Consider the following 21,541-nt stretch of genomic DNA (forward strand, 5'->3'; position numbering starts at 1 on the left):
GTGGAGTGGCACGTGGGATTACGACATAATTGCTATTAGTGAGACTTGGTTGCAGGAGGGGCAGGACTAGCAGTTTAATGTTCCGGGGTTCCGTTGTTTCAGACGTGATAGAGAGGGAGGGACGAAAGGGGGAGGAGTGGCATCACTAGTCAGGGAAAATATCACAGCTGTGCGTAGATAGGACAGCCCGTAGGGCTTGTCTACAGAGGCCATATGGGTGGAGCTGAGGAACAGGAAAGGTGCGACCACACTAATAGGGTTGTATTACAGACCACCCAATAGTCAGAGAGGATTGGAGAAGCAAATCTGTAGAGAGGTAGCAGACTGATGTAACAAACAGTATGTTGTAATAGTAGGGGATTTTAACTTTCCACATATTGACTGGGACTCCCATACTGTGAAAGGGCTGGATGGCTTGGAGTTTGTCAAATGTGTTCAGGAAAGTTTTCTAAATCAATATATAGAGGTACCAATGAGAGAGAATGCAATATTTGATCTCCTATTAGGGTACCAGACAGGTCAGGTGACAGAAGTATGTGTAGGTGAACATTTTGGGTCCAGTGACCATAATGTCATTAGTTTCAAGTTAATTATGGATAAGGGTAGGTCTGGTGCTTGAGTTGAGGTTCTAAATTGGAGAAAGGCCAATTTTGTGGAAATGAGAAAGGATCTAGGAAGAGTGGATTGGGATAAGTTGTTTTCTGGCAAGGATGTGTTCAGTAAGTGCAAGGCCTTCAAAAACGAAATTTTGAGAATGCAGAGTTTGCATGTTCCTGCCAGGATTAAAGGCAAAGTTAACAGGCATTGGGGACCTTGGTTTTCAAGGGATATTGGCGATCTGGTTAAGAAAAAGACAGAGGTGTATAGCAGGTATAGGCAACTAGGAACAAATGAGGTACTTGAAGAGTATGGAAAATGTAAGAAAATACTAAAGAAGGAAATCAGGAAGGCATAAAGAAGGCATGAGGTTGCTTTGGCAGATAATGTGAAGGTAAACACAAAGGGTTTCTACAAGTATATTAAGAGTAAAAGGATAGTAAGGGACAAAATTGGCCCCCTAGAAGATCAGAGTGGTCGTCTATATGTGGAGCCTCAGGAGATGGGGGAGATCTTAAACAGTTTTTTGCATCAGTATTTACTCAGGAAATTGGCATAGTGTACTGTATATGGAAAGAAGGGAAACAAGCAGTAGTGTCATGGAAAATATAGAGATTAAAGAGGAGGAGGTGCTTACTGCCTTACAGTGAATAAAGGTAGATAAATCCTCCGGGCCTGATAAGATATTTCCTCAGACCTTGAGAGAGACCAGTGTAGAAATTGCAGGGGCCCTGGCAGATATATTTAAAATGTCCTTAGCCATGGGTGTGGTGCCAGAGGACTGGAGGGTAGCTCATGTTCTTCCGTTGTTTAAAAAAGGCTCTAAAAGTAAACCAGGTAATTACAGGCCGGTGAGCCTGACATCAGTAGTAGGTAAATTATTGGAAGGTGTTCTGAGAGATCAGATATACAAGTATTTGGACAACCAAGGGCTGATTAAGGATAGTCAGCATGGCTTTGTGTGTGGTAGATCATGTTTAACGAATCTTGTAGAGTTTTTCGAGGAGGTTACCAAGAAAGTAGGTGAAGGAAAGGCTGTGGATGTTGTCTACGTGGACTTTAGTAAGGCCTTTGACAAGGTCCCACATGGGAGGTTAGTTCAGAAGGTTCAGACACTAGGTATCCATGGAGAGGATGTAAACTGGACTCGAAATTGGCTGCGAGGGAGAAGGCAGAGAGTGGTAGTGGATGATTGTTTCTCAGAATGGAGGCCTGTGACTAGTGGTGTGCCTCAGGGATCTGTGCTGGGACCATTGTTGTTTCTTGTCTATATCAATGATCTAGATGATAATGTGGTAAATTGGATCCACAAGTTTGCTGAAGACACTAAGATTGGAGGCATTGTGGACAGCGAGGAAGGCTTTCAAAGCTTGCAGAGGAATCTGGACCAACTGGAAGAATGGGCCAGAAAATGGCAGATGGAATTTAATGCAGACAAGTGTGAGGTGTTGTATTTTGGAAGGACAAATCAAGGTAGGACATACACAGTAAATGGTAGGGCACTGAGGAGTGCGGAGGAACAAAAGGATCTGGGAGTTCAGATACATAATTCCCTGAAAGTGGCGTCGCAGGTAGACAGGGTTGTAAAGAAGGCTTTTGGCATCCTGGCATTCATAAATCAAAGTATTGAGTACAGGAGTTGGGATGTTATGGTGAGGTTGTATAAGACATTGGTAAGGCCAAATCTGGAGTACTGTGTGTAGTTCTGGTCACCTAACTATAGGAAGGATATCAGTAAGATTGAAAGAGTGCAGAGAAGATTTACTAGAATGTTGCCAGGTGTTCAGGAGTTAAGTTACAGGGAAAGATTGAACAGGTTAGGACTTTATTCCTTGGAGCGTAGAAGAATGAGGGGAGATTTGATAGAGGTTTACAAAATTATGAGGGGTATAGACAGAGTAAATGTGAGTAGGCTCTTTCCACCTAGATTAGCAGAGATAAGTATGAGAGGACATGGCTTTAGGGGGAACTTCTTCACTCAGAGAGTGGTGGGAGCGTGGAACAGGCTGCTATCTGACGTGGTAAATGCGGGCTCACTCTTAAGTTTTAAGAATAGATTGGAAAGATACATGGATGGGAGAGGTCTGGAGGGTTATGGACTGGGTGCAGGTAAATGGGACTAGCGGAATAAAGTTTCGGCACAGACTACAAGGGTCGAATGGCCTGTTTTCTGTGCTGTAGTGTTCTATTGTTCTATCATGGAAAGTGTTACTAGTGTAGTTAATTGAAGAGGAAGCAATAACACCTCTACAATGGAGATTAATTTCTTCCAAGGTATCAGACTTTCTATCAAGAGTCGGTAAGGGAATTCAATTAACTTGTAAAGGTTCAACAAGTTCAATAACTGCTGATAAATTAAATTCTATTTTTGCAGTTATGTAACACATATTTTCCATAAAATCAACCAGTCAGATGCTGCCTGGAATGTGGAGCACGCCTTATGAAAGCAGGTTGAGGGAACTCGGCCTTTTATCCTTGGAGTGGAGGGGGATGAGAGTGGACCTGATGGAGGTGTGTAGGATGATGAGAGGGATTGATCGGGTGGATAGTCAGAGGCTTTTCCCCAGGGCTGAAGTGGTGGCCACGAGAGGACATGGGTTTGGGGTGCTGGGGGGTGGGTACAGAGGGGATGTCAGGTGTAAGTTTTTTTTACTCAGATAGTGGTGAGTGCGTGGAATGGGCTGCCGGCAACGGTGGTGGAGGCGCATACGATGGGGTCTTTTGGTAGACTGTTGGATAGGTACATGGATCTGAGAAAAATAGAGGGCTATGGGTAAGCCTACTAATTTCTAGGATAGGGACATGCTCAGCACAACTTTGTGGGCCGAAGGGCCTGAATTGTGCTGTAGGTTTTCTATGTTTCTATCTGTCCAAAGAGAATAAACCTATATTAATCATGCTAACTTACCTCAGCTGCTACATTTTGCATTTCTAATTAGCAGTTACTATGAACAGTCTTTGTAACAACTTATATTCTTGTCCCATTGTTTTATGCTTTCCTGGAATGTACAATGTGGCAGTAATGTGCAACTGGCTGTTCCTGCTCAGTTTCCAGCTCTGGGTCATCAACACAATTGACTTCATTCCACCTCCTGCTGTAAATTCTGCCGTGGCAACCTGAAATACCATGGCAGCCGTTTAAAAAAGGAAATATGCGTTTCAGCTTTTCTGCACAATGTCCTAGAGCTGGAAGCTGATCAGGAACACCCTGATGCAGATTACTTTCAAATAGCAATGAGGATACCCATTTCACAAACCCAGTTGCTGTCCCAGAAAGTGTATGAAAAATTAGTTGTACTATTCAGTATTCCTAGCACCTTCTCTTAGCAAAGTGGTGTAGCACTGTAGGAAGAGGAAATGAAAAAAAACTATACTATCTATAAACTAAAACTATACTATGCTCCAGATTCCAGCATCTGCAGAACTTCTTGTGTCCTTCAGCATTTTGTGTGTGTATATTTCATAACAGAAAGGAAAAAGGAATAGACGAAAGCAGATTGCAAACCAGATAAGACTGCCCATCAGTACCATATATAGTATAATACCGATAGATAATGTTCACGTAATATTAAGTGTTTCCTTGCATGGTCTTGTACATTACTGCTACCAACGTACCATATTCAGAGAATCATATATCTTTAGATTGTTTAACATGGAGATCACAGCAGATCCTTAAAATGCAATATTTGACCCCACTTAAATATGGAAAGCCAGATTTGTTGGCTAAAGTTTGCCAGTGATTTCTCTCCTGCAATCTGATATAGGTGAAGTGCAAACATGCTGAAATTCCCTAGAAGTTATTCTGGGGAATCGGCTACTGATTATTCTGCTGCAGAAACTGAGATTCCACGCATTTGTATGGACAGGAACAGCTGCAAGAGAGTAGTATAAGATAATTTTGAGTTTTTTTTTAAAATTGAGTTTAATTTAATCTAAAAGCTTTTGTTTGAACTATTTAAAAGCATCTTTTTATTTTTTTAAATAGCTTTGAGAGTTAAAGCTATTCAGAGGCAAAGTCTTTTATAGCTGGCAAAGTTTGGAGATGTTACTTTGGCTGTGGACAAAGACTTTCTTGCTATTTTATGGGTAATTCTGGTTCTGGTTCATTCACATCATGGAATTATGTTGCAGGAAGACTGGCTAACAAATGAGGCCTTACCATTTTGGGTCAGTACTTAACAAACTGACATCATTATTATTTGAAAAAAGTCAGCAGTGAAGGTAGGCAGCTTGCCAAGTGCAGCAGGTTTGGCCACATGTGCTGTTCAGCACTGTGAAACAAACAACTTTACAAGGATTGTGATAGTTTAAGAAAATGGCCCACCATGACCATCTCAGAGAAACCAATGGTGGGCAATAAATGCACTCGTGTTGCCCACATTTCAAAAATAAGTAGACAATTCCAATAATTCCACAGCCTCATTTGTGTGAGAAAGCTACTCAGCACTTGGAGTTCCAATAAAATTGTCATAAATTCATTGCCAATTGCAGCAAAGCTCCCATGTAATAGATTCTAAACCACAATAAGAGCATATGTCATGAATCACACATTGTTTCTCTAAAAGCACTACACAAAATGTTCAATAGGCTCTCTTTTCTGGTTTAAACATGCTGGTTCCAGTTTTTCCAGTTTTGTTGCTAAACTCTGGTCAATGTACTCAGCAGATGACAGGAGACTAAGAACTTCTTGAATGATTTTCCAAGCACAGTCATATTATCAGTTACTGCCTAATAATTCCAAGTTCATGAGAAATAAGGAATCCTGATTTTTTAGAAATTATTACAGATACCTTTTGAGATTGAAGACAATAGCCTGAATCATCTGCTGATCATTCAAGAAAATGACCTTAAATGCTGGGAACTCAGTTTTCCCTGTTCCACTAGTTATCAGCTGTGCATTAGTTTAGATCTTCTACCTTCACTCAAGTCTCAGACCTCAGCTCAACACAAAAGACCCCAAAACTATCCCCAAAATAAACACCTCCATGACCTTTTCATGGTTTCCTTCTGCATAATAGTTGCTTTAATGCTCATTGTAAAAAGGGTCAAATTAATGCTAAGTGCACATTCTACTATTTTTGTCTGGGGTTCATGTTATCTGCTGCAATCATTTCTACTAATTATTGAGCCCATGATCTTTTAATGATCTTTGTACATGGACCGTTAAGTCTCTTATGACTTCCACTGATTCTAGCTCTGTATCATTCAGAAATAATCTTGTCTATCCTTCTTAGGTCCAAAGTGGAATGATCTCATATCTGCCAACACCGAAATCCATTTGCATGAACATTCAAGCTTAATAAATCTATTGTGTATTACGTACAACAACAATGTATAGTGTCAAGGCCAGCATGGGTGGTGGCATTGAACACGCAAGCTGTGACAAAAGGAACTTTTCTACGTGTCCAATGCTCTGCTTTGTGAAGACAAATTTTATGTTAACTGATTCATTGAGTGATATTAATAAACTTGGCACTGCAGGAGATAAAGTGTCAGTCCACACTAAAAGTCCTATAAATGCAAATTGTTAATGTTGCAAATAATTTCATAAAGTCATAGACACTTCTGAAAATGGCTACGTGAAGCATCAGCTTGGATAGGGACGGTGCACAAAACACTAACATTTGAGGCACAGAATAAAAAGATAAAACAAGAAGTGCTACGGAGTACTGATTTAACAAAGATTCATGTTAAATTAACCTATTCAAATACAACAGTGATTTTACCTCAAAGTTGCTTCATTGCTGTATACCACTTGGGAATCCCAGAGTTGTTAGAAGCACAACATAAATGCAATCCTTTTCCTTTAAACTAACAAATGAATTAAAGCAGATATTATAAGCCCAAAAAACAGTAAACAAATCAACATTGTTAACACAAGCACCAACCTTACAGAAGATTTCAAGACCATAGGAGTTCTCCCCTCGGCTGGATGCTCCACCAATCTTTTCAACACGACTGATCACACCCAGAGGAACATCAAGAACGAAAGGTGGGTCCTACAAAAGTGATAAGAAACCAACATTAAGATTACGTGAATAAAAGCATTTCAACTTTACTAAAAGGATGAAGATTAAAGTTACTATACAATAATGAAAAAAAACTTGTAGCTAAAGTATCCTGTACAAAACACAAGCAATTTAACAAGATATGTCACTTTCAATACTATCAGCTAATCCATTTATAAATACAGTAAATGTAAAGGGCCCAAACCAGACCTTTCAGGCAACAACTCTTTGCATTCTGCCAGTTAGAAACCACCAATTATCCATACTCTAACTCCTGCCATTCAATTAATTGCCTAACAAGCTCTAAAATTTGCCTTCAATTCCATGAGCTTCAATTTCAGCTAAGTATCATATGATATAATATATTAAACTACCATCTGGAGGCCCACATAATTATCTAGTATATCTTCAAAAAATTAATTTGGGCTCATCAGGCGTCAGCTATCCTTTACAAATTCATGACACCTCTTTATAAACTCCAGTAATTCCCCAATGATAGATGTTGGATTCGTTCTCCTCTTTCACGTTTATTAAAAAGCAAAATGACAAGTCATATTTCTAACCTAAAGGAATGGCTCTTGAGAAAGAGAAAAATTTGGAAGAATATGGATGAAAACATTGTTGATGGCATGGAATGAAAGTCAAAAAATCCTGGGGATTTGTTAATCATAGCGTCAGAGCTGTATAGCACAGAAACAGGCCCTCCGGTCCAACTCATTCATGCCGACTGTGATGCCCATCTATGCTAATCCCATTTGCCTGCATTAGGCCTGTATTCCTCCAATCATCTCCTATCCAAGTACCTGTCCACGTGCCCTTTTAATTGTTGTAATTGTATCTGGATAATGGAGGTGGAGCAAAAACATTTCAAACTCTCAGAACTGTACACAACACTCCAAGTACACCCTAACCAATGTTTTGTACAGCTGCATCATGATGACTCATTATCTTCTTCATTATCAGTACTTTGCTTGCTTTGGTGAATCTCTGAACTTCACACAGTATTAATTCCCTCGGATATTGCTATTCACTTCCTCTAATTGTTTACAATTTCAGAAAACCCAGATTGTTCCCAACCATCCTTTTCCTGTTGTAAAAATGTGTTAATTTTTGCTTAATGTTTTGCCACATTTGGTTCTATCAATGAACTGGGGTTGGGAGGGGGGGAGGAAGCAAGCAAGCAGAGTTCAGTTCTGTTCAGTATTGCAGTCTTGCCATCTACAGCAGACAGCCTTTGTCTTATCACATTGAAGGTAACTGTACAAAAATTCTAGACTCTTGGTAGCTGTCTTGCATTTTGTCCTTTGAAACACTGGAGTGAGTATGATTGAAATTCAAAAGTATACATACACCATTAGGGTGTTAAACAAGTTGATTAATTGTTCTTAATTGTTAGTCATTTGGGGTTTTATTTACACCTAAATTGTGATGTTCTGTCACAATCTTTGACTAAAGGCTATTATGAGAGCTTGGTATTGTTACAGTTGATAAAAATAGTTAAGAGAAATGCTGTTAACTCCTTATCGTAGAAAATAGAACAATACAGCACAGTACGGGCCCTTCAGCCCACGACATTGTGTCGAACTATATGAACACCTCCTCCACGATCAATCTAACCCTTCCCTCCTGCACAGCCCATAACCCTCCATTTTTCTTACTTCCATGTGCCTACCTAAGAGCCTTTTAAATGTCCCTATGTCCCTCTACAACCACCCGTCAGTGCGTTCCAGGCACCCACCACTCTGTGTAAAGAACCTACCTCTGACATCTCCCCTGAACATTCCTCCTTTGACATTAAACAGATGCCCTCTGGTATTGGCTACTCCCGTCCTGGAGAAAAGGTGCTGACTGTCCACTCTATCTATACCCCTCATAATCTTATACACCTCTATCAAGTCACCTGTCATCCTGCGTTGCTCCAAACAGAAAAGTCCTTGTTCACTCAACCTTTCCTCATAAGACATGTTCTCTAATCCAGGCAGCATCCTGGTAAATCTCCTCTGCACCCTCTCTAAAGCTTCCACATCCTTCCTATAATGAGGTGACCAGAACTGAACACAATACTCCAAGTGTGGTCTAACCAGAGTTTTATGGAGCTGCATCATTACCTCGCAGCTCTTGAACTCAATCCCCTGACTAATGAAGGCCAGCACACCATACGTCTTCTTAATCACCCTATCAACTTGCGTGACAACTTTGAGGGATCTATGGACTTGTGTCCCAAGATCCCTCTGTTCCTGCACAATACTCAGAATCCTGTTATTAACCCTGTACTCTGCCTTCATGTTAGATCTTCTAAAGTGTATCACTTCACACTTTTCTGGATTGAACTCCATCTGCCACTTCTCCGCCCAACTCTGCATCCTGTCTATGTCCTGTCGTGACTTACAGCAACCTTCTACACTATCCACAACCCCTCCAACCTTCGTGTCATCTGCTAACTTACTAGCCCATCCCTCCACTTCCTCATCCAAATTATAAAAATCACAAAGGACAGGGGTCCCACAGCAGATCCCTGCGGAACACCACTAGTAACCAACCTCCAGGCAGAATATTCTCCATCTACTGTCACCCTCTGCCTTCTGTGGACAAGCCAATTCCGAATCCACGCAGCTAAGTCTCCATGGATACCATGCCTCATGACTTTCTGGATGAGCCTACCATGGGGAACCTTGTCAAATACTTTACTAAAGTCCACATACACCACATCTACTGCTCTACCTTTATCTAGTTGTTTTGCCACCTCCTCAAAAAACTCAATTAGGCTCATGAGGCACAACCTGCCCCTGACAAAGCCATGCTGACTATCCCTAATAAGATTATGCTTCTCCAAATCCTGCCCCTTGGAATCCTCTCCAATAGCTTGCCCACCACTGACGTAAGACTCACTGATCTATAATTCCCAGGATTATCCCTATTACTTTTCTTGAATAAGGGAACAACATTAGCCATCCTCCAATCGTCTGGTACCACTCCGTGGCCAGGGAGGATGCAGATATCATCGTCAACATCCCAGAAATCTCTTCCCTTGCCTCCCATAGTAACCTGGGGTATATCCTGTCCAGTCCCGGGGATTTATCTATCCTAATGTTTTTCAGAAGCTCCAACACTACCCCTTTCTTAACCTCAACATAGTGCAACACATTAGCCTGTTCTACGCTGACCTCACATTCCTCAAAGTCCCTCTCCCTAGTGAGTACTGAAGCAAAGTATTCGTTAAGAACCTCCCCTGCCTCCAGACACGTTTCCCCCTTTATCCCTGAGGGGTCCTACCCTCACTCTAGTCATCCTCCTGTTAGTGTAGAACGCCTTGGGGTTTTCCTTAATTCTACTCACCAAGGCCTTCTCATGTCCCCTTCCAGCTCTCCATCTTAAATCCCTTCTTAAGCTCATTCCTGGCTACCTTATAATTCTCAAGAGCCCTGCCTGATTTTTGCTTCCTAAAGTGCAAGTATGCTTACCTCTTCCTCTTGATTAAATATTTCGCCTGTCAACCATAGTTCCTTTATTCTACCATCTTTTCCCTGTCTCAGTGGGACAAACCTATCCAGAACCCCATGCAAGTGTTCCTTAAACAGCCTCCACATTTCTTCTGTGCATTTGACAAGGTTCCGGTGTTTGACAACGTTCTACATGGTAGACTTCTTCAGAAGGTCAGAGGCCAAGGGATCCAGGGAAGCTTGGCTGTGTAGATTCAGAATTGGCTTGCCCGTAGAAAGCAGAGGGTTGTGGTGGAGGGAGTGCATTCGAATTGGAGGGCTGTGACTAGTGGTGTCCCACAAGGATCGGTTCTGGGACCTCTACTTTTTGTGATATTTATTAACGACTTAGACGAGGGGGTGGAAGGGTGGGTTAGCAAGTTTGCAGATGACAGAAGGATCAGTGATGTTGTGGATAGTGTGGAGGGCTGTCGAAGCTTACAGAAGGATATTGATAGGATGCAGAGCTGGGCTGACAAGTGGCAGATGGAGTTCAAGCTGGACAATTGAGAAGTGGTACACTTTGGAAGGACAAACTCCAAGGCGGAGTACATGGTAAATGGCAGGATTCTGGGCAGTGAGGAGGAGCAGAGGTACCTGGGGGTTCGTATCCACAGATCGCTGAAAGTTGCCACACAAGTGGATAGGGTAGTTAATAAAGCTCATGGGGTGTTAACTTTCATAAATTGTGGGATCGAGTTTAAGAGCCGCGAAGTAATGATGCAGCTTTACAAAACTCTGGTTAGACCACACTTAGAGTACTGTGTACAGTTCTGGTCGCCTCATTATAGGAAGGATGTGGAGGCATTGGAGAGGGTGCAGAGGAGATTTCCCAGGATGCTGCCTGGATTAGAGAGTATGGATTATGAGGAGAGACTAAAGGAGCTAGGGCTTTACTCGTTGGAGAGGAGGAGGATGAGGGGACACATGATAGAGGTATACAAAATATTAGGAGGATTAGATAGAGTGGACAGCCAGCGCTTCTTTCTCAGGGCACCAATGCTCAATACAAGAGGGCATGGCTGTAAGGTAATGGGGGGGTGGGGGGGGGTGGAGTTCAAGGGAGATGTCAGAGAGAGGTTTTTCACCCAGAGAGTGGTTTGTGCATGGAATGCTCTGCCTGGGGCAGTGGTGAAGTTCAAGAGATTGTTAGATAAGCATATGGAGGAATTCAAGATAGAGGAAGGGGTTAGTTAGTCTTAGGAGTGGTTTGAAGGTCGGCACAACATGGTGGGCCGAAGTGCCTGTATTGTGCTGTATTGTTCTATGGTTCATTTCCCTGAGAACATCTGTTCCCAATTTAAGTTCCCAAGATCCTGCCTAATACCATCATAATTATCTCTCCCCCAATTAAAAACTTTCCCACATTGTCTGCTCCTATCCCTGTCCATGATATGCAAAAGGTCAGGGAGTTGTGGTTACTATCTCCGAAATGCTCACCCGCCGAGAGGTCTGTCACCTGACCAGGTTCATTGCCTAGTACCAGATCCAGAATGGCCTCTCCTGTAGTCGGCCTGTCCACATACTGTGTCAGGAATCCTTCCTGGACACACCTAACAAATTCTGCCCCATCTATACCTTTTGCACTAAGGAGGTGCCAAACAATATTAGGGAAGTTGAAATCACCCATGACAACAACCCTATTATTTTTGCACTATTCCAAAATCTGCCTAATTATCTGCTCCTCAGTGTCCTGGTGGCTATTGGGGAGTCTGTAGAATACTCCCAATAGAGTGATCGCTCCCTTCCTATTTCTAACTTCCATCTACCCTACACAGCAGACAATCCCTCCACAACATCTCCCCTTTCTGCAGTTGTGATACTATCCCTGATTAGCAATGCCCCCCGCCCCCCACCTTTTACCTCCTTCCTTATCCCTTTTGAAATGTCTAAACTCCAGAACATCAAGCAGCCAATCCCTCCTTGCGACAGCCAAGTCTCTGTAATGGCCACAACATGGTAATTCCATGTACTGATCCATGCTCTGAGTTCATCACCCTTGTTCTTAATACTTCTCGCATTAAAGTAAAGACATTTCAACCCATCCAATTGACTGCTTTTATGGCCTATCCACTGTCTATTGTTCTTCACAGTCCCTCTGCATAATGCACCTACCTTTACACTAACTGCTCCATCATCTGACCTAACACTCTGGTTCCCATCCCCCTGCCAACCTAGCTTAAACCCTCCCAACAGCTCCAGCAAACCTGCCCGCAAGGACATTGGTCTCTCTCAAGTTCAGGTGTAACCCTTCCCTTTTGTACAGGTCATACCTTCCCCAGAAGAGATCCCAGTAATCCACAAATCTGAAACCCTGCTCTCTGCACCAACCATGCATTTATCTGCCATATCTTCCTATCCTTACCCTCACTGGTGCATAGCACAGGCAGCAATCCAGAGATTACCAACCCTTTCTAACTCCCTATAAGAAAGGAGGTAAAAGGGGAGGGGGGGGGAGTAGCATTGCTAATCAGTGATAGTATCACAGTTGCAGAAAGGGAGGATGTTGTGGAGGGATTGTCTGCTGTGTAGGGTAGGTGGAAGTTAGAAACAGGAAGGGAGCGGTCACTCTATTGGGGGTATTCTATAGGGTCCCCAATAGCCACCATGACACTTGAGGTCCTGCTTTTTAGCTTCCTTTCTAACTCCCTATATTCCCTCTTCAGGACCTCTTCCCTTTTCCTATCTATGTCATTGGCACCAATGTTTACCATGACTTATGGCTGCTCTCTCTCCCCCTTAAGAATGCTGTGGACTCGATCCAAGACGTCTCTGACCCTGGCAGCTGGGAGACAACATACCATCCAGAAATCCTCTCCCGGATATGGAGGATAGTTGTTGCAGACAACAGTAAGTGCTTTAGGAACTGGGTCTCAGTTTGAGAGTAGAATTTATGACCTCACTATCTTAAATTCAGTGCAAAGACAGAAATTTTGGAAAAAAGTACAAGGAGGACTCACACACAAGAAAACTGCACAATTCATACTCACAAGATGAGTTTGGAATTTGGCCATTTGGATCTTTGCCTGCACATTACTTGAAATTCTAACTTTTGCATCTCAATACCGTTATTGTGCTTGGAGGACAAAAACCACAAAATTAAAAGAAGCAAATACAAAATGGCGAAGGCCTTCCTAATCAGTTTAATGGACCATTTGGATATAGGGCAATACAAAGTAGATGTATTGGTGTGGAGGAGTGCAGGGTGAGATGGGGGAAGTAAGGGTGTGGAGGAGTGCAGGATGAGGTGTGGGGCGGAGGATGGGTGTGGTGAAGCTACACCAAAGCTGAACAATGCCTAAAAGTTGAGATCTAGTACAATCTTTCCAGGTTACTTTTCTCCTCAGCCCTAAACAACACCTTCTCATACCACTCAGTTTGCCCTTATTCTGGCACACACTAAGAAAAATTGCTGAAACACATACTATTAGCAAAGCAGGTTCTTTCATCGATGCCTTTAGCGATCTTATACCATGATATTGTTCCTGTAAACCCAAAATCACCATTAAATCCAGAACAGTAGCAAGTACCTATAGCTCATCACAATGAATTTTGTGCAAAAAATTATAGTAAGTGAGACAGGTGAAGCATGGGGTAGAAATAATTTGAAGTGGGTCATGAAAGAAGAGCAAAAACGCTCCGAATTCCCAGATGCATCTCATGGCTGTTGCCTTGAATATCTGTCAAGTTTATCAGAATGTCTAACACAAACTGTGATAGAACACCAATGACAGAGGTTCCACCTACATACACCATATTTGTTTGGAGCAGGTTGTTGCTTTAGGGTCTTTAGTTTCTAATTTCTAAGAGATAGTCTTGCCCAGGTTAAATAAGCAGAGGAACCAGATGGAGATTAGCCACTTGCAGATGGTGTTGAAGCACCTGGAAACACAAGCCCATCCAGACAAGACACACAAGGGTTCTGGTACTCAAGACGATGCCACAGCTAGCCCCACGGAACAATATACTGAAATATCAGGCATATTAGGAAAAAAAACAAGTAAAGACAAAAATCAGGCCGCCATGACAGCAACAGACATAGCAGAACCACTGAGGCCCACATCAACATCAACCTACATAGAGGGAGTCGCAAGTTAGGCTTAAGGTCACAGAAAGCATACATTATCAAAAGACTACAAACGGACAAAGACAACCTGGCACAAGCAACATAATGCACTGAGCTTTTTACTCAAGTCCTTTCATGGAATGATGAGTACTACAAGAAAGAAATGGGATGCATTATAGGTTGGTTATTAAGGCATTTGCCTTGGTTGGGGTGGGGGGGGGGGAGCGGTGCATGGAGAAGTATTTCCTGCATTGAGTAGCTGGGGCACATTTGTGAAGAATTTTGCAACAAGGCCTCACCCCAAGGTTCTTATTTCCTGAAAGCATGAGTCATCACTTGTTTTGCTTTCTTGCTGTACACTTATAAGAATTTCTTACTTGCCTACTCAAGTTCCTTGCTGCCTGCCTTTGGTTTTAAATAATTTTGGTGCTATTGTTTTAAAATGAAGAAACTGTGGTTGCTATCTGAAACTGAATTTGATGCACATTAAATGACCTGACAACTGACTTCAGAATATGGCTAGTTCTTCCATTGCTTCTTTATGTAAATGAAGCCTACAACAGTTTCCCCAGGCATTGTAAAATGATTCACATTATCAAGAGTATAATTTTCTTCTTGTTGCTAATCCCCATCACACCTTTCATCCTCCAAATAATATTAGAGGTATTTCTGCCTTCAAAATTACAAATCCAGCACTAAAATTCTACATTCTGACAAAAATGTTGAAAAGTAACAAAATAACAGCAATGAGGCAAAAAAGTGCAAAAGTGCATCTTATTTTAGTATGTTAATCCTCAAAGGAAGTCCATTTATTGTTTGTGTAAAGAATTCCAACATCAATCTTTATTTGCATTCTAACTCTTGTCCTGCATTCATGGTTTTATTTGAAATTATTTTCCAAGTGTGCCTTCTCCATGTCATTTACTACCTTCAGTTGATTCAAATGAACTTTCTGTTACCTTTCTTCAAAGAGAGCTACTGAGCTTTTTAATGCACTTGACATAGAGCATCAAATATAGCTTTGGTTACCACTCCTTCAAATGAACCTGCATGCATTAGGGAAGAGCTCTGAACTTAAACTCTACAATTAAGGATTGAAGTTAAAGACATGCAACAGTTTATTCTATTTTTTGTTTGCAATATCCCTTCAATGAGTAATATTTTGTATACACAATAAAAGGGGCATTCAACTTCTGCACATATTAGGGATCACATTAAAATAAAAAATCATTTTCTGAAACAATTTTTATTTTCTAACATTGAACTTTTCATCCAGTTTTGACTTTAAGTAGTATTAAAAACCTTAAGTTAAAAATTTCCAAACTTGCACAAAGAAATTTGTTTTAACAAATTACCCGCTCCAAGCTTTTGAAATACAGTCTGTAGTTTGTAACAGTCAGTGTTCCTCTCACGGTGCCAGTAAAAGGGCAAATATAAGTAACATCTTTGGCTGCAAAGACAAAATAGAATCAGGACTGTTGTTAATAATTTGTAACACTGAACAATTAACAGATTACAGTTCACCATGCCAAGTGTAAAACATTATCACACACTACAAATAATAAAGACATCTTCAAGATGTTATTTGAAATTACAAATTTGCCATTATTCAGCAAAATACAGCCAACAAAACATTTCCAATTACATCATGCCAACATCTGTAGAATGTGGCCAGCAGCTCTCCTGCAAATATGTACTTGAACCAGAGGCCCACTGCAAGTCCAGGACATACCAAGTGACAGATCCAGCACTCAGCTCCTCACTGGTCTCCCGAATTCAAAGGAGAAGCTCTCCCTACATTGCACTGGAGAATTCCCCTCTGCCATTCTGTATCAGTTATATACAGAGATTATGAGAAAAAAAACAAGCTTTTATTTTAAAAAAGGTGTATTTTATGCCTTCAGCTGGTATTTAATTTATTTTAATATTTTTAAAATTTAGCAACTTAGATTTAAGTCACTTATGTACACTATAATGATTTTTAAATGTCTGAATATCAGAAACATTTAAAATCTTTATATTACAGTCCTGACTTTGACAGCATACAAACCTCTGGCATCAAAGACCATCAGAGCACTTCAAGGTTGGGCCTTAATTGTCTGTTTCCCAACACCTATTTGTCACTGTGCCTCTGTATATCTCGCTGGATGTTTCCTGGGATATGGATGGTCAATTTGATCAGTCCTTCACATTCAATCCAAGTAGGGGTGGGGTGCGAACCAAATCCAGATCAATTCAGCCCAACAATAGAACACATTACGGGAAGGTAATATTTTACAGCACAATGCTTCAAGATGGGAATTTCAATAACATCCTCTGCTTTCTCATGACTAAATGATCAAACTCCATGGAAAGATTGTGATTAGTAGGTTTAGATATGTACACAATTGCTTTGGTTGCTGAGCCATTGGCTTGAATGTAGAGGTCAGCTATAGCCCTTCCTCCACTTCAGTGCAGGAGAAAACAATTGGCGTGATTTCCCTTTGACACCCACTGACTTCATTTTTACCATGGTTCCCTGATGCTACACTGGGTCAGACACTACCTTGATGCCAAGGAAGTCACTCTCACCTTACTGGCTCATGTTTTGACCAAGATCAATGAAATCTAGCAATGAGTGGTCCTGGCAAAACCCAATTTAAGCATCAGGGAGGTCACTGGTGAGTAAATGCTGCTTGCTAGCTATCCTTAATGCATCTTTCAAGTGTTGTTCAAAGTATCAATTAGTCGAGCATGAACAGTAAGTGGTAACCACAAGGTTTCCTTGTCTGATGTTTGACCTGTTGTTATGAAACTTCACAGATTCTGGAGTCAATAGCAAGGGGTCCCAGGGCCACTCCCTCCTGTTGTCAGATATCTCTTCCTCCAAGAAGGTTACAAGGTGGTCTGGGATGATGGCAGCTTTGCTGTGTCTGAATCCTGATGGTGTTTATAGCTCTAATTGTTATTATGCTGCATCAGTTTTGATAGAACCAAATGGCTTTCATAGAAAGCCCAAGTGTTAAACCACACTGGTGTGGGTGTGGGTGCGGACAAAAGGGTTCCATCCCTGAAGGATGTTCCTGAACCAGATGGGACTTGCAAGATTATAGTCATTTCACATTCTTTACTAATAAAACTACTGTTTGTTAAATTCCAAATTATTCCATTAATTGAATTTAAATTCTACATCTGCTCTGGTGGAATTTGAATTTTGTTCTTTGGATTGCTATTCCAAGTCACTTGATTGCTTCGTAACCTATCCACTGACCATCATTGTCATATGTTAGCATCAAGATATACATTTTGCTCACTTAATACATGATTTTTAAAATTTTTAGTTACGTGACAGAGTTTTGTTTTTAAAAAGTTGTAAGCTTACTTTTCTGCTAACATCTGTTCATTAAAATTATCAATCTTGGTCTCCTGGTACAGCAATTAATAACTAATCTTATTAGAAAATAAGATATAGACATTAAGATATTTATTTATTAGTCACGTGTACATCGAAACACACAGTGAAGTGCATCTTTTTGCATTACTGAGAATGTGCTAGGGACAGGTCGCAAGTGTCGCCACGCTTCTGGCGCCAATATAGCATGCCCACATCTCCTAACCTGTACGTCTTTGGAATGTGGGAGGAAACCCACACAGACACAGGGAGAACATACAAACTCCTTACGGACAGCGGCGGCAATTGAACCTGGGTCGCTAGTGCTGTAACAGCATTACGCTAACCCCTACACTACTGTGTCGCCTAAACATGCTTTTGAATAATGTGGGTAAAAGGCATAGAAGTCTGAAGACCCAAATATCACAATTGTTACATCAAATCCAGTTTTAGATATAGTGAATTTGCATTTGATTAACTTACAAATATGATTTTGGATTTCCAAGTATTGAAATATGGTTTACCAAATTTAAAAGATTATCCAACTTCTTTCAAAATTTAAGATATTTAAATCCTCTTCTTTTGCAACTTGATTCCACTTGGGGAGATAATTCTAATTGCTAAAGTTATTTAGTTCTTCAGCACATGGAAGGGAGCATTGTAATTAAATAAAGATATCCACCAACCTCCTCCTAGCTAATTTAAACATTCGGAGGCTAAGAATAAAAACACTATCAAATAGTTAATCATAGTAACACCAGTCAACTTTCTATTTCATAACAGTGTTTTAAAAGTTGAATACAGTTGATGTGTGCTGCAAGCCAAGTATCTGAATTGTTTGGACATACCCATATCTTTCATAGATTCTCCTGGTAACAATGGTGCTTCTTCCATTTCAGCCACTTTATTGCCATCCCTTAAAATCTAAAAGCATAACATACAAACTCATTAGCTGATATGACAAAAGAACATTTTTGTTTCTTAAAGATAAATAATTGATTTTTAAAAAATGAGATATTTTATACTATTGCCAGCAATTTAAGATCTACTGAAACAAAAGGCAGAGCCTGACATTGTCATGTTATTGAAGTACTCGGCTGCAGAGGCATAATACTTAGAAACACACAAGAAAGCAGGTAGAGTAACTGTTTGAGTGAATGGTTCTTACAAGGAGTAAATTAAATGTTTTGGCATGCACAAATATGAATAGGATTGCAAACGGAAGACATATTAATTAAAGTACGCCTGTTTAAAACAAAACAAGAAAGCTGGAAAGGGGAAAAAAAAATTTCAAATAACCAGTTCTGATGAAAGATCATCAATACAACATTTTAACACTCCTTCCTCCTCCACAGTTGCTGATCTACTAAGTCTAGAATTTTCAGTTTATATTTCAATTAACCAGGAACTGACTCAATTACTTCATCTCAAACTTATCTGTATAGATTTGTGAAGGATAGAACATATCTGACCAACCCAACAATGTATTTTTGAGGTCATTAGCATGGTAAATAGCAAGCTCATGTGGATGTATGGACTTGCAACAGGTACTAGAAAGGTTCAGGACATAGGAAGATCATCAAAAAAATTTAAAGTGTATGCAAGTGGAGTAACTTTGTGATATGGTTTGGTAATTGGCTGGTAGGTGGGAGCCAAAACAAAAATAAAGGAAACATTCTGATTTGTGTGACAGGACATACAATTTTCTTAGGTATCTGTACTAGGATGTCAGTTTTTTTACCAGATATGTTACTGCAATGACTGAGATTAGGGAATAAAGATCTTTACGAGCAACGTGAAGATGACATTTAGCAGGCAGAGTAAAGTATGCAGATGGGAACAGGAAGTCAGAGTATCAGCTCTACTTCACTGAAAACACAACGTTCTGCTCAAACATGTCAGCTGCTCCTTACTAACTTTGTGAAACTAACTCCAACGTCTCTAATAATTTTTATCCATCTTGAGAATTGCTCTTTGTTGCCATATACTTTTAGGTAGTTGACCAACTTTGGCTAATTTTCAAAAACATTGTTCCTTTACAGATTTATATGTCCATTACTGAGATTGGCTCAGTAATGAATACCTCAAGTTTCATACTAGAGGTTAGACACTGTTTTGTGTTGTCTTGTGCTATTATCACTATTTAGTGATTTTACATTAAAAGTAACCAAACTGTATGAGCTCCCTTGTTTAAATGTCACATTTTCCTGAATTATAATTTCAGGGATACAAGAGCAACAAACAATCTGCCGGAGGGACTCAGCCGGGGGAGGAAAGGAATTATTGATGTTTCAACCTGAAACGTTGACAACTCCTTTCCTCCCACAGATGCTGCTGGACCCGCTAGTTCCTCCAGCAGATTGTTTGTTGCTCCAGATTCCAGCATCTGCAATCTCATGTTTTACAGTGTAAGAATATTGATTACAAAGATTAATCTTTCACACTGAGATTTTTAGTTTGATGCACCATCTACAACATTTACCCCACCCAGTTTTCCTTTCATCACCTCACTGCTCTGAGATTATAGGCAAGAACACTTGCCACTTTATTTCCAGTGTATTATCACTTTAGGCCTTTATTATTTTTGTAAGTAGGGACTACAGATACATACGAGTTGAACACTTTATTTTAAAAGAAAGCATTTTAGCCCTCAAGTATTCCTTTTTTTCTCACTATGGTTCATCTTTCCAGTTGCAGTCACACAATCAGGTTTTCCACAAGTTAGACAACAATTTTTCTCCTGCTGGATCAGATCTCATTGTGTAATCAAGCTTATTATTTTAAACACAAATGACTACCATTTTACAGCAATTAACACTGAATGGTCATTCCTTCTCGTCTCTTTAAGTACAAGGCTCTATTAACCAACTGCACAGAAGCCAAGAATGCATTGGTTGTCATATACTGATGCATCTACCTCCAGTTCCACCACTAGACTTAGCATAATGCTCAGAGAAGTTATGCTGAGCTGGGGAGTTAGGTATATTTCATAACTGTCTCTTCAGCTTTGGACGGCCTACATATATGACATCATTCAGTTGAAAGTGGAAATACAACCAGGTGGTTTGTCTCATATCTTTCATTTACTTTATGTGTTTAACTTATATGAATTAATTGTTTCAGCAAATTATACTTTTATTGTTTTTAAATAAACAATTTAAATCTATTTCGACTATTTTAAAACTTCTCTGATTATCAAAGCCATTGAAAGATTTATTAAGTAAAATCCCTGTGGAACTTTATTAATCAGTTTTATGTTTTTACTGCCCCGACTAACTCCAATGTGATTGAAAAGAACCAAGCCAAAAACTTGGCCTAGTGACACCTAACCTTCAACAACCATCAAGACATGTCCAGGACTTCTTTAGGTTCTTGTGTTGCAACAACGTTTTGGAAAAAAAACTGTAGAACAGCCCATTATTTATGACGACATTAAGGTGGATAACAGGAAATTTTTCAGAAACCAATTATCATTAGCTTTTCTTCTCAGCATAAGATCAGTAAAACAGAGGCAGATTAACTAAGGCAAGTTACAAGTAAAATCACTCAAAAACATGTTACAGTCAAATAGCAAACTTTTCTGCATTGTCATTAACACAAGTTGATAACAGTTTCCCCAAGAATACAAATATCACAGAACAAACAGAAGATATGTTGAATGGTAGAGCAAAGGGCTTATCAGACTTTACCAAACTAAAGAGAGTAACATGGACTTTGAAACATGAAATATACACTGCAGTGTGCAATAGTATTCATTTAAAGTATTTAAAAAGAAATCAATATTAGGAGCATAAGTATCACAAAATGTGTTTAAGCTCAAATGGGACTGTTGAGATTCATATGCTTTTTACTTTTCCTGAGTCTTAAGGCACTAAATAAAGCACTAACATATTCCCCAAAAGAAAGTGTGGATCAGAGTTAAAGCTAAAGCACTACAGAACCCATTTACTTACTTGCTGGTAACTTGGGAGTGGAGAAATAATCCTACTTGATGTAATAATGGGAAAAGACAACACTAAGT

The 21,541-nt window shown here is 40.2% G+C and overlaps 1 protein-coding gene across 9 annotated transcripts in view; it reads right to left on the reverse strand.

The window, feature by feature from the left end:
• Positions 1–21,541, reverse strand: part of mtmr2 (myotubularin related protein 2) — an 82,774-nt gene that overhangs the window by 34,830 nt on the left and 26,403 nt on the right. For all 9 annotated transcript variants that reach the window (XR_007957212.1, XR_007957213.1, XM_052026791.1 and 6 more), the window contains 3 exons: positions 18,369–18,444; positions 15,506–15,600; positions 6,486–6,596 (listed from right to left, as the gene is read on the reverse strand). Coding sequence is in view for 7 of the 9 variants with exons in the window: in XM_052026791.1 (XP_051882751.1) it covers positions 6,486–6,596; positions 15,506–15,600; positions 18,369–18,444 (282 nt within the window). In the remaining 2 variants the exon portion in view is untranslated. The remainder of the gene's footprint in view (positions 1–6,485; positions 6,597–15,505; positions 15,601–18,368; positions 18,445–21,541) is intronic.

The sequence above is a fragment of the Pristis pectinata genome, chromosome 11 (genome assembly GCF_009764475.1).
Source record: "Pristis pectinata isolate sPriPec2 chromosome 11, sPriPec2.1.pri, whole genome shotgun sequence".
In the NCBI taxonomy this organism is placed as follows: domain Eukaryota; kingdom Metazoa; phylum Chordata; class Chondrichthyes; order Rhinopristiformes; family Pristidae; genus Pristis; species Pristis pectinata.